At 40.1% G+C, this 13,308-nt stretch overlaps 2 protein-coding genes across 2 annotated transcripts in view; both read right to left on the bottom strand.

Moving 5' to 3' along the window:
• Positions 1-5,168: 5,168 nt before the first annotated feature.
• Positions 5,169-10,924, bottom strand: ccdc65 (coiled-coil domain containing 65). The gene is made up of 9 exons (XM_022674880.2): positions 10,782-10,924; positions 10,051-10,224; positions 9,507-9,674; positions 8,455-8,624; positions 8,213-8,351; positions 7,239-7,412; positions 6,800-7,018; positions 6,519-6,671; positions 5,169-5,515 (listed from the first exon to the last, which is right to left on the bottom strand). Exons 2-9 carry the CDS (start codon positions 10,195-10,197, stop codon positions 5,219-5,221), a joined length of 1,467 nt encoding a protein of 488 aa, XP_022530601.2. The 5' UTR covers positions 10,198-10,224; positions 10,782-10,924; the 3' UTR covers positions 5,169-5,218.
• A 1,325-nt stretch (positions 10,925-12,249) lies between these two features.
• Positions 12,250-13,308, bottom strand: part of abcb6a (ATP-binding cassette, sub-family B (MDR/TAP), member 6a) — a 28,700-nt gene continuing 27,641 nt past the window's right edge. Inside the window, exon 21 of the mRNA XM_007233709.4 lies at positions 12,250-13,198. The gene's annotated coding sequence lies outside the window, so the exon portion shown is untranslated. The remainder of the gene's footprint in view (positions 13,199-13,308) is intronic.

Here is a 13,308-nt window from a genome sequence, read left to right as displayed (position 1 = left end):
GAAAGCTGTGATTAACAGTTCTACCAAATATTTGATTTAGAAATAGGAACTTGTTTTTTTTTGCCTTTTTTGAGGTTTCAAAGCTCTGCATCTTTGTGATTATTAGCCATTTCTCATTTTCTGCAAATCATTTTGGAGAAATGTTGTCTGTAGTCTATAAAATAAAACAACAAAGTTCATTTTACTTAAACACATACTTATAAATAGCAAAATCAGAGAAACTGATTCAAAAACTGAAGTGGTCTCAATTTTTTTTAGAGCTGTATACTACTGCATCTCAAAAAATTAGAATATCACTGAAAAGTTACATTATTTAAGCAATTCAGTTCATAATGTGAAACTTATATATTATATGGAAGAATTACACACATAGTGATTTATTTTAAGTGTTTACTTTTATTGTTGATAATTATGGATTACAGCCAATAAATAATAAGAGCAATAGATGGTCACGTGGTCTGAAATGATAAACATTATGTGCCCAAAAGAATGAAGTCAACTGACTACCTGAATGTACTGAATGACCAGGTTATTCCATCAATAGATTTTTCTTTTCTGATGCCAGACTTCATTTATCTGAGAACTTGTCTCTGTAGGTAGTCCTGCTCTGGAGTTTGAGGTGGATGTAGTCCTGCTCATGCAGCAGACTCCATATTACTGGGAATGGTGGGTCTCTACCTCTACAACAAGACTATTACACAACCCCATTGCAAAAAGAAAAAAAAGACAAGAAAACTAGAAGGACATAAAAGAAAAGAAACAGAAAAATGTGGAGTTTTTTGTGTTTATTTATCTTGTTTATCTTGTAAAATAAAAATAGATTGCAAACACAAGTATACTGAATGTTCACATCCAACAACTAAATAAGTATTTTTAATAAAGCCAAACATGAATTTGTTCAGTATACATAGTGTATAATGGAGAGTGAAGAGTGTATAATATCTAAAGCAGGCAGTCTTTTTTTTAGAAGCATGTTCCTGTTGTGAAGATGTGTGAGCAGGTCATTTAATAAGCAATATTTAGAGATTATTTAAGTGTCTACTAGGGTTGCAGCGGTAACCGGTTTCACGGTATACCATGGTATTAAAATGCACGGTTATCATACCGTGTGTGTTTGCTTATTACCGGTAAAAGGCAAGCCAGCGGAGAAACTCACCCGCGCATGCGCAACTCTGCTCCGCTTCAGCTGCTCAGCACACAGCGGTGAGAACGGCAGAAAGTGCATCAGACTAAACAAATCTCCATCCGTCTAAAAAAAGGCTAAACTAAAATCAGCAGTGTGGGACTATTTCGGAGACCCGCCGAACGCACCCGAGGATGGTTATCCGATTTGTAATCAATGTGGCCGTAAAGTCACAGCTAAAGGTGAACATACGTCAAACCTGTTCTCCCATCTCCGAGAACACCACCCCGCTGTGCAGCGCAAAGTATGTGTTTAGTTTATAATTTTACTCTGAACCTAAATAAAACCTCTTTGTAGTCGTGCACAACCAATGCGGTAAGCGCCCGCAAAAGCGCTGAGTTATCCGAAATTTGGGCACGCAGGTACAGGCGTGAAGTGCGTGCTACGATGGATTCACGTGTCCGTGTAAAGGTCCTGGCCGGACTGGATGTGAAAGACGCCATTCATTTACATGCGTTCATTTTCAAATTCTGACGTGCCTGTTTTTCATATGTTAAAACCAGACTCGGTGTGAAAGCCTTAAAATAGAAATCTCTATTGTGAGGATCATGTCAGAAATAAATCCCCTCTTTCTGCAGTATCTGGTTATTTACCAACTTTGCAGTAAAACGGACGTTTACAACAGTTGTTGATCAGACACTGACCCAGGCTCAGTTTATCAGATATTAAATAATTTAAACCTAAATAATTGTACTGAATATTTTAAATACAGAATCTTTACTTCTTAGAGGACATGTAATGTGTGTAACATGTGTGTGTGTGTGTGTGTGTATATATATATTGTGGCGTGGAAGAGGAAGGAAGACCCGTGAGACTCATGCTGAATGCTCAACAGCTCCTTTATTGAACCGGCTTGCCAATCACTTACAGCCTTTAACAAGACTAGGAGAGCTAAAAACCAAACCCCACAGCGCTCAAATAGCCAAAGGCCACCAACCCAGCTGTGTGTCTCCCAGATGGCAGATCCAGAGTGGTGCCCACCCTCTCTGCATAACCCCTCCCAAGGGAGATGCCCCACCCCTGTCATCCTCGCACACAGGAGAACAGAAACATGCCTGCAGGCAGCCACACACACAACCCAGAGCCGCCACAATATATATATATATATATATATATATATATATATATATATACACTGCTCAAAAAAATAAAGGGAACACTCAAATAACACAATATAACTCCAAGTAAATCAAACTTCTGTGAAATTAAACTGTCCACTTAGGAAGCAACACTGATTGACAATCAATTTCACCTGCTGTTGTGCAAATGGAATAGACAACAGGTGGAAATTATTGGCAATTAGCAAGACACACTCAATAAAGGAGTGGTTCTGCAGGTGGGGACCACAGACCACTTCTCAGAACCTATGCTGTCTGGCTGATGTTTTGGTCAGTTTTGAATGTTGGTGGTGCTTTCACACTCGTGGTAGCATGAGACGGACTCTACAACCCACACAAGTGGCTCAGGTAGTGCAGCTCATCCAGGATGGCACATCAATGCGAGCTGTGGCAAGAAGGTTTGCTGTGTCTGTCAGCATAGTGTCCAGAGGCTGGAGGCGCTACCAGGGGACAGGCCAGTACACCAGGAGACGTGGAGGAGGCCGTAGGAGGGCAACAACCCAGCAGCAGGACCGCTACCTCCGCCTTTGTGCAAGAAGGAACAGGAGGAGCACTGCCAGAGCCCTGCAAAATGACCTCCAGCAGGCCACAAATGTGCATGTGTCTGCACAAACGGTTAGAAACCGACTCCATGAGGATGGTATGAGGGCCCGACGTCCACAGATGGGGGTTGTGCTCACAGCCCAACACCGTGCAGGACGCTTGGCATTTGCCAGAGAACACCAGGATTGGCAAATTCGCCACTGGCGCCTTGTGCTCTTCACAGATGAAAGCAGGTTCACACTGAGCACATGACAGACGTGACAGAGTCTGGAGACGCCGTGGAGAGCGGTCTGCTGCCTGCAACATCCTTCAGCATGACCGGTTTGGCAGTGGGTCAGTAATGGTGTGGGGTGGCATTTCTTTGGAGGGCCGCACAGCCCTCCATGTGCTCACCAGAGGTAGCCTGACTGCCATTAGGTACCGAGATGAGATCCTCAGACCCCTTGTGAGACCATATGCTGGTGCGGTTGGCCCTGGGTTCCTCCTAATGCAGGACAATGCTAGACCTCATGTGGCTGGAGTGTGTCAGCAGTTCCTGCAAGATGAAGGCATTGAAGCTATGGACTGGCCCGCCCGTTCCCCAGACCTGAATCCGATTGAGCACATCTGGGACATCATGTCTCGCTCCATCCACCAACGTCACGTTGCACCACAGACTGTCCAGGAGTTGGCGGATGCTTTAGTCCAGGTCTGGGAGGAGATCCCTCAGGAGACCATCCGCCACCTCATCAGGAGCATGCCCAGGCGTTGTAGGGAGGTCATACAGGCACGTGTAGGCCACACACAATACTGAGCCTCATTTTGACTTGTTTTAAGGACATTACATTAAAGTTGGATCAGCCTGTAGTGTGTTTTTTCACTTTAATTTTGTGTGTGGCTCCAAATCCAGGCCTCCATTGGTTAATAAATTTGATTTCCATTGATGATTTTTGTGTGATTTTGTTGTCAGCACATTCAACTTTGTACAGAACAAAGTATTCAATGAGAATATTTCATTCATTCAGATCTAGGATGTGTTATTTGAGTGTTCCCTTTATTTTATTGAGCAGTGTATATTATATATATATATATATATATATATATATATATATATATATATATATATATATATATATATATATATATATATATATTTTATATACACTCTTAATGCCCTTAAGAGTAGTGGAAAAAACTAATTTCCTTCACCTGATGGTGTACAGCTTATTTTTTTAAGGAGACATTAAATTATAATTGTTCCAGGTTTCTACAATAAATAGTTAATTGAACAAAAAACCTTTGTTGTCATTTCTTTAAGGGTCAGTTTAATAATATATGTAACAAACTGTGATACCGTGATACCGCGGTATTTTCTGAGACGGTTATCATACCGTGAAAATCTCATACCGTTGCAACCCTAGTGTCTACAGTGCTCATACTTGTACAGTGGCGTGATAAAGTTTTTGGCTTCATACAGATTTCTTTAGTTTTTACATTTTTGTCATACATTTTTTGGATTATTAAACCAAATTTAATATCAGAAAAATATAAAAAGTTAATTTATTAAGGGGAAAAAAAACTATCCAAACCAACCAAGTTATTAGGTTAAGTGGCAAACACTTTTTCCACACAGGGCTAGATTTGTTTGGATAGTTATTTGTCCTTTAATAAATAAATTTATCATTTAAAAAGTTGTTTTTTTATATATACTCCAGTTATCTTATAATATAATAATAATAATAATATGGCATGTAACGATGGGAAAAGTATGCCTTGTGTAGTTGGAAATGGGCAAATGGCATGTATTAAATATGTTAATTAATCATGGATGTCTTTTGTGCGTAATGCAAAATCAACCAATCAGCGTTTCACTACATGCATGTCTCGACAGAGGAAACTGACCTGCATGTTCCTGTTGTGAAGATGTGTGAGCAGGTCATGTAATAAGCAATATTTAGAGATTATTTAACTGTCTACGGTGCTCATACTTGTACAGTGGCGTGATAAAGTTTTTGCCTTCATACAGATTTCTTTAGTTTTTACATTTTTGTCATACATTTTTTGGATTATTAAACCAAATTTAATATCAGAAAAATATAAAAAGTTAATTTATTAAGGGAAAAAAAACTATCCAAACCAACCAAGTTATTAGGTTAAGTGGCAAACACTTTTTCCACACAGGGCTAGATTTGTTTGGATAGTTATTTGTCCTTTAATAAATAAATGTATCATTTAAAAAGTTGTTTTTTTATATATACTCCAGTTATCTTATAATATAATAATAATATATAATATAATATAATGATAATATACATTTTGATAATATGATTTGTCTTTTGTATCTCTTTCTTTCTAATAAATCTGTTAGATTTGTTTCTAGGTGTCTGCATATTCACTACAGTTGGTGTTGCACTACATGTGCTGCTTCTATGACTGTGTAGCGCTTGTGTGTTTGTGCCTCCGAATTGAAACTGGATTGTGGTGATGGACGGGACACCATGAGCAGTGGGTTCTGCTGGTGTAGGATCTCATCGCTGACCGAGATTCCATCCATGTACTGCTTGAGAAGAGCCCTCAACTGCTGATTCTGCCGACCTAGAACTGCCTTCTCCCGCTTCAGGCACAGGTGTTCCAGTAGAACCTTGTTGTAACGCTGCCAGAATTTTTCCAGTGCAGTGTTGTCCAGCATTGCCTAAGTGCAAAAACAATATAAAAATTGAAAAAGATTAATAATAAAGAGGCAATGGGGCAATAGGTCTGTTCTAAAAATGTTAGTCTCAATTATTTTTGAATTTTCCTCTGGATGTCAATGGGATACGAGTTACTGTCTCACATAAAACCCGTTTTAGCAATCTATAGGCAAGCAGCCAACCATGCACCGTGTTGTGTGATTTAGAGCGTGTCTGTGTGTCTTTGCTATCGTAACAATGGGAAAAGTATGCCTTGTGTAGTTGGAAATGGGCAAATGGCATGTATTAAATATGTTAATTAATCATGGATGTCTTTTGTGCGTAATGCAAAATCAACCAATCAGCGTTTCACTACATGCATGTCTCGACAGAGGAAACTGACCTGCATGTTCCTGTTGTGAAGATGTGTGAGCAGGTCATTTATGAAAACATCAATGTTATTTTAGTCTGTTTATTGGTGATGTAAAAGTTAGGATTGTGCCCTGTTGCGTGTCTCTGTGTGTGTATATTGAGCAGGGGTGTACGTGCATTGAATGTCCTTGGCACACATGCGTTGCCAAGATAGCAATGAACGTCTAATGGTTGACTTTTGGCAGGGTTCTAGTCAACCTGTGTTTTCCGTTGTCAAAATAGCAATAGGCCAGAAATGTACCTGAACACACCTCACTTCAGATCAGCGAAGCTCTGTCGCTATTAAACAATGCAGGTGCAAGGTGAGAGAATAGACTTTAGGCAGGGTGTAAGGTAGCAAGGAGCATTGTGTAACGCCTTATGCAGGGTGTAAGATAGGGCCCATAAACCCCAAAAATCTAACTTTACATATAAAAAGGGTAAAAACTGCTTAACTTTAAATAAAAGTCAATGTTAAAAGATTTTTGGAGGATCTTGGAGAGTTTTTGAGAATTTCTATTGGTCACTTCATTTCTGACAAATACATCAAAACTGGAGATACCCATGTTTTTCGCGTGACATGCAGTTAAATACAATGCGACAATGTCTTTGTACCTGTGCCAGTTCTTCTGATGGTGGTTCCATTGCTTGTGCTCTCTCCTGACTCAACTCCTCAGCACTTAATGATGAAATGTAAAAAGGAAGAACCTTCTCTTGCTCTGTCTCAAGCTTGCGACACATTTCGGCCAGACGCAGCAGTTTCTCCCCCTGAAGAACAATAATTTGAGTTTGAACGGGAAGTGAGTGAGTCAACATAGCAGTGTGTTTTCTATTAAAAACTTTAAGAAGTGACTGATAAATATCTTCAAGTGTGCTGAGTGTGAGTGTGAATGCACCTTTCCCACGATGTCCTGCAGCTTCTTAGTGGTGTTGTTGCTGTGCACTGTGAGATTGGCTAGTTTTCTTCTCTCAGCTGCCCGAGCCACACTGATCTTAGCTCGGAGCTGTCGGGTCTTACAGGTGACCTCCTCACGAGCTGCACGAAGGTCACGTGCAGACGCCTCACTCTCCTTCTGACTGGAGGTCAGCTGAAGACGCAGTGTATTGATGGAGTCCTGTACAAATATCAGAAATATGTACAAGTAGATAACAGCCAAAGAAAACAAGTTTACTCCCATAATACATACTGTATCTCAAGTGTTACTTTCATAATCATTACTGAGGAAGTCAGCTGAGCAGTTGCTGCATAATGTGACAAAAGAGGATTAGAGAAGAAAATACCAAACATGAAAGAAACATGAACCCTGCAGATATACACTATACGTTTTCACTGACCTGTGTTTCCTGCAAATGTCTCATTTGTTGGTCCATCTCCTTTGTACTAGTCTGTAAACTTTTTTGGACCTTAAGTGCTTCCTTGTAGCTCTGCTGCTCTTGCTGATACTGCCGCAATAACTCCTTTATTGTTCCTCCCAGTTGAAGTTGAATCGCATGCTTCTCCTCATTGTGCTACACAAATAAATAAAAAATACAAAACTCTTTACATATCATTATCATAATCATTTGACGAAAAAAAAAAAAAAACCTTTCTATGAAATTCTACTCTGTCTCTTTGTTTATATGTGGCAAAAGCTAGTGTAGCTAGTGTAAGGGCGTTTTTCACACCAGCACTATTTGGTTTGGTTTAAACACTCTGGCTGGTTTTTACCCTTAGTGTGATTTAATGGAACATGGGTAAAAACAGTAATCGCACTCGGGTATGGATCAAAACAACCAGACTAAATCCAGCTAGAGGAGGTGGAGGTCTTTGGAGTGGTTCGCTTGTGGTGAAAACGTGATCCGGTCTCGATCCAACACAGCTTTTAAATATAGTCCATTTATTTGAGCTAAACTGCTGATAAGGCGTTATATTAATCTGATATATTAGCCAGATAATGCTAATTACCACAGCTATGAACAAACACTGTCTCAGCTCCCTGCTGTTAACACGCATGGGCTGTGCTGCAGTCACTACTTGCAGCCACGCGACTCTGTTTACTACGTGTACATCTGCGCTGCACGTCCTATTGAAAACAATGTTTCAGAGTTCAGTGTTAAAGCACCTTTAACTGCACAGATATATGTGCTGGAACACAGAATCTTCTCACTGTATGTACTTTCTAGCTCCTGTGCCAGACAGCTCTGAGAGACAACAGATCAGAGGCGACAAGGTGCTTGAGTTGCATTTTGGTGCTTTTAGGTTTGTGCCTGTGTGAAACCAAACCAAACAGAGGGAGAAAAAGCTTATTTGTTGTGATATAAAGGCATACCTGATTTTTTATCTCATCACGGGTGCTGTAATATTCCTGTGCAGCCTCGTTGTTTGTTTCTGCATATTGCTGATCCAGTGCAAATGTGACATTCTTCAGACAGGCATTTTCCTGTTGATTCTGCATCACAATCTGCTCCCTAAAAATGTAATTAATTTAAAGAACTGACTTGGTTAGAACTGACTCTAGCTGCTCAAACCCTCTATAAAAAGTGGAAAGATTGTGGATGTGTGTGTGTATACCTCTCAGTATCGAACTCAGATCTAAGTTCTTCAAGGCTTTTGTTCCATTGTAAAGCCAGTGCAGCCACTTGCTCTTTCTGTAGCTCCAACAGACGATCCAAACATTGAAGATGCGCCCGGCAAGCCAGTGCTGACTGCTGCTCTGCTTCACTCAGATCTGACACCAGTGACTGCAACATGTATACAAGTCATTTTCTTGGATGCACATGCTCTCATACTCAACTCTGTGACTGTAAACTTCAATCTCAAGACATTATAGACTTGTAAGTAATCTCAAATTGTATTTTTGGTGGTTTAGAACAATACTCAACTTAATTCAGGGTAAAGCTTGGATTGAGGGCAAAACATTCAGCCCTATCCGGCCTGAGCCCATGCACTTTCTGCCTGAGCCTGACCCAACCCAACCCACCCTAAAAACTGTCATTATGAGCCCAAGCCCGATTTAAACCTGACATTTAAAAAAAAAAAAACATTTTCAGGCTGTTTGAATGAGCGAAATCTGTTCAGAATGATGTTAATTTAGGTAGAACTCAGGTGTAAAATTGACTTTTGGTGTAGTAAAACATGATAAAAAGCACTGCTGCTATGCCAGGAGGCAGGCTATGCGGTGTCTATGTATATATGTCTATGGTCATGATCAGTACAGTGATGGTGGCACCCAAAGCTGTAGCTAAAGCTACAGGTTGTAAACAGTGGTTTTTAATAAGCTTCTTGTGCACATTTTGAGTTATTAATGCCTCATTTTAAATGTTACAGGTCTCCGGATTCTACCAATAAGGTTTGGAGGTACTTTGAGCTGGATAACGATGTAAAAAGCAATTTATCAGGGGCAAAATATGCCCTGAAGTGGCCCTTGTACAGAGTGCTGGGCAAAAAGCACAAAATTACTGAATCTCCAAAAGCTGTGGGAGAACAGAAAAAAAAAAAAAAAAAAAAAAAAAAAAAGTTGTGGGAAATCTCGGGCCGACCCAGCCCAAGTTCGGGTAAAGAAAAACGTACTTGCATGGTGCTAGTTTTAGTCATGATAATGGAAGTATAGCAAGCCTTCTCACCCTAATGACACTCTCCTTGCAATCAAGCACTCTCTCAAAGGTCTGGCTGAGGACTGAAATGTCGTTTCGCAGCTCTACTGATCGAGTCTGGCGAAGGACAGTGCGCCACTGCTGTCTCAGTTTGTGTAGGTTTATAGCACTGTTTCGCTCTTCTTTCTGCAGCTTATCCTGCCAAAACAGAAACAGCATCAATACTAACTGACGTCAAAACAACAGCTACATACAGTAAATTATTCTGGAACATTTACATTTATTTTTACCTTGAAAATAAAATACAATTGTTAACAAGAACTTTACCTATTTAAATTACTGCTTGTTTAAACCCACAGTATGTGATTTGGTAGAAATCAGAAATGTTAGGAAGTGCAATTGTGCTCTTTCGAGGCTCCGGCAGCTGTCGACAAGCTGCATTGTATTCAAATCAGCGATCTCCTGATCATAGGGGCAGCACTTTAGACCGCTGCACCACACTGCAGCCAATTAACCTTCACTTCCATTCACAGACTGTAGATTTATCTACAGTAGCTAGGGTAATAACTTTTACCTTGAGGAACTGAGTCAGCATGTCTTCTTTTCTCCTGGCGTTGTCTTCCTCAGCCTGTGCTTTCTGCTGCAGGTACACCAACCTCTCCTCCTCAGTCATGGCGGCCTGTTTCCCCCCAGCTCCTTTCTTCCCCACTTTCTTCGGCATGGCTGCTCTACTCTTCCAGAGCCTGGACTACACAGGGATACACAGGGTTACTATAGAGTTACACAAGGCTACACAGGGTTACACAAGGCTACACAGCATTACACAGGGTTACTACAGGGTTACACAGCTTTACACAGGGTTACACAAGGCTACACAGGGTTACTAAATGGTTACATAGAGCTACACAGGGTTACACAAGGCTACACAGCATTACACAGGGTTACTACAGGGTTACACAGCTTTACACAGGGTTACACAAGGCTACACTGGGTTACCAAAGGGTTACATAGAGCTACACAGGGTTACACAAGGCTACACAGCATTACACAGGGCTACTACAGAGTTACACAAGGCTACACAGGGTTAGACAGCATTACACAGGGTTACACAAGGCTACACTGGGTTACCAAAGGGTTACACAAGGCTACACAGCATTATACAGGGCTACACAGGATTACTACATGGTTACACAAGGCTACACAGGGTTACGAAAGGGTTACACAGCGTTACTCAGCATTACACAGGGCTGGACAGTGTTACCACTAATATTTATATTCATTTTGTAGATATCCAGGTGAACTTACCAGACTCAGTACTGGTTTTGTTCCAGTAATAAATGAACAGTTGACACAGAGAGAAGATCATGAAGTTATCTGAGCTGTGAACCTCTCCCCCATCTCTCTGGCCCCTCTCTGTTGACGGTTTCCACGGCAACAGCACAACTTCAGCTGATATGTGTCCGGCTGGGTCCTAGTTCCCTCAGATTCAGTTCCATTCAGCAGTAAAACACTATCATGGAGCACCGTCGATATCTAGTGATTATAGTTATAGACTGAGACTAGCTTCCAAGGTTAAAACAGATCTACGCCGGACTTATTTTTCTCCTTCCTCTTCTGTATAAAGGGCACTTTACATTTTGAACATTAAGATAATTAACCTACGTTACATAGCACATGTGCAGTGTCACTTTCCTACATTAAATGAAATATAATTATTACAATCCTTCAGAGATGTAATTTGTGACTCCAAATTCCATGTGAAAATTTAGGAAAAATCACTAGAATGTGCTCAGTGCCCTTATGCTATTAGCATAGCTGCCATTTAGCTTTTTTTATGTTCAACAGGAGGGAGTTCCAGTAATTAATAGGAGTGTTTTGTCATAAATATCAATTATTTGAACATGCAGTTAACCGTTTCTTTAAAATAAAGACTTTCTTGATCGAAAATCAAAGGAATTTGTGGACTTGCTTTAAAACATGCTTTTTAATGCCACATGAGTTTTATAACCATCTCTGGCTTAAAAAACCTTGTAAAACAAAATAAGTAAAGCTGCCGGAGATTGACCAGTACATGTTTTGAATAGTTAAATACGTGTTAGATTCAGAGTAATTTGGAAGAGTTACAACAAGAAAATGGAGCCACCACATCTTGGAATGCGGTGCTCTTTTTCCGCCATGCATACCGCACTCTAAATAACTGTTTTAGTTTTACCAGCCCACAGCACCTTATTCCAAAATGAAGCTGGCTTGTCTAAATGTGCTTTAGCTTTAGCATACCTCAAGCGACTCTGTGGTGTGTGCTCAGAAAAGGCTTCTTCTGTATTACTCTCCCACACAGCCTCTCCTTGTGCAAAGTGCGCTGAATAGCTGAATGATGCACATGATGCAGCTGGATTATGATGATGTTGGTCTGTGGAGCTCTGGAGGTCTGTTGGTTGGCTATGACTGTTCTCACCATCCTTCTCCTCTGATTATCTGAGATTTTTCTTGGTCTGCCACTTCGACCCTTAACTAGAACTGTTCAAAGTGGAAACTGACAGCTAAAAGCTGAAGCTGTTTTTAGACTACAAAATTCGTTTTTTTTACTGTCCACAAATGTTGCAAAATATAATTTTTTTACTGGCCATTAACAAAGTACATTATCTTGGGGCTTAGTATAATATTCAAAACCAGAATCGATCACAAACCCTTCATAAAGATCATGCTCTGCTGTGGACCAGTCTCAGATTCTCCAATAACCTCGTAAACAAGTGATTGAGTTTTATACACAGGATTTAAAAATGCACAATTTTTTATTTCACTCATATTCATCTCCTTTATATAAACAAACATAAGACACTTTTACATACTTCAACATACAAAACCAGGCACCAACATATAATCACTCCAACCTGAAGCAGCATTTTATTCATTTTATATAAAGTACATCTCTTGATTGAATATCAGGATACAGCTGAATTTACAAACATAGTGCATGAAAACACTCCAGCTTTGAAATCTCACTATACAAAGTCATTTCAGCCTGTTTCTATTTAAACTGGACTGACGCAAGAAGTCATGAGAAATATCATTTCATTCACTTAAACGTGATTCAATGGAATATAATCAGCAGGTAGTCTGCAGATCTCAAACAAATACAAACTAATAGTAATTCAATACACAAAGAGGCACACAGAGATAAAAATGTGAAATTTGTCAGTTTAAATAGCATCTTTCTCTGCCTTTTTCCTTTTTCGGTCTTTCTTTGCCCTTTTTCAAAAAACATAAAAGCCCCAGCATATTGCTTGATTACTACTCAAAGCTGTAAGCAACTTTGCAAATGTACCCGTCACATACCACGAAAGTCTGTCTCACGGTTTTATGAAGCCAGATAGCCAAACCAAGGCTGTGTACAACGAGTGGTCTTGCTGCCACCAGCATGGCTTTTATTTTTTTGCTTTTTCACACAAGCATCTGATCAAATCTGATTTATTGCCCAGATAATTACCACAGTACCTTACTAAAAGCTGTTTCACACTGAACGCTGTATATGTAGCACACATCGCAAAACTAAACTTCCTGTGTGGACAAATGTGCCCCATATCCCATTAAAAATGCTCTGGAACACTGGATCCGCTTGCTATATTTACTTTCTTGCTACCACACTAGACAATGTGCTTGTGTGGTTTGTTGAGGCTCACTTTGGTGCATTTAGGTTTTTGCCTGTGTAAAAACAAACCAAACTGACAGGAAAAACTGCGCTACATCTACGGTTGTTAATTTTCTACTCATTTATGTCACACCCTTTGCTGCAGCCCAATGAATGCAAGTAGTATGCTGAGGCCTTAACAAG

The sequence above is a fragment of the Astyanax mexicanus genome, chromosome 21, assembly GCF_023375975.1.
Source record: "Astyanax mexicanus isolate ESR-SI-001 chromosome 21, AstMex3_surface, whole genome shotgun sequence".
Lineage (NCBI taxonomy): Eukaryota > Metazoa > Chordata > Actinopteri > Characiformes > Acestrorhamphidae > Astyanax > Astyanax mexicanus.
The sequence above is the reverse complement of the archived record's forward strand: the minus strand, read 5'-3'. Positions and strand labels throughout refer to the sequence as shown.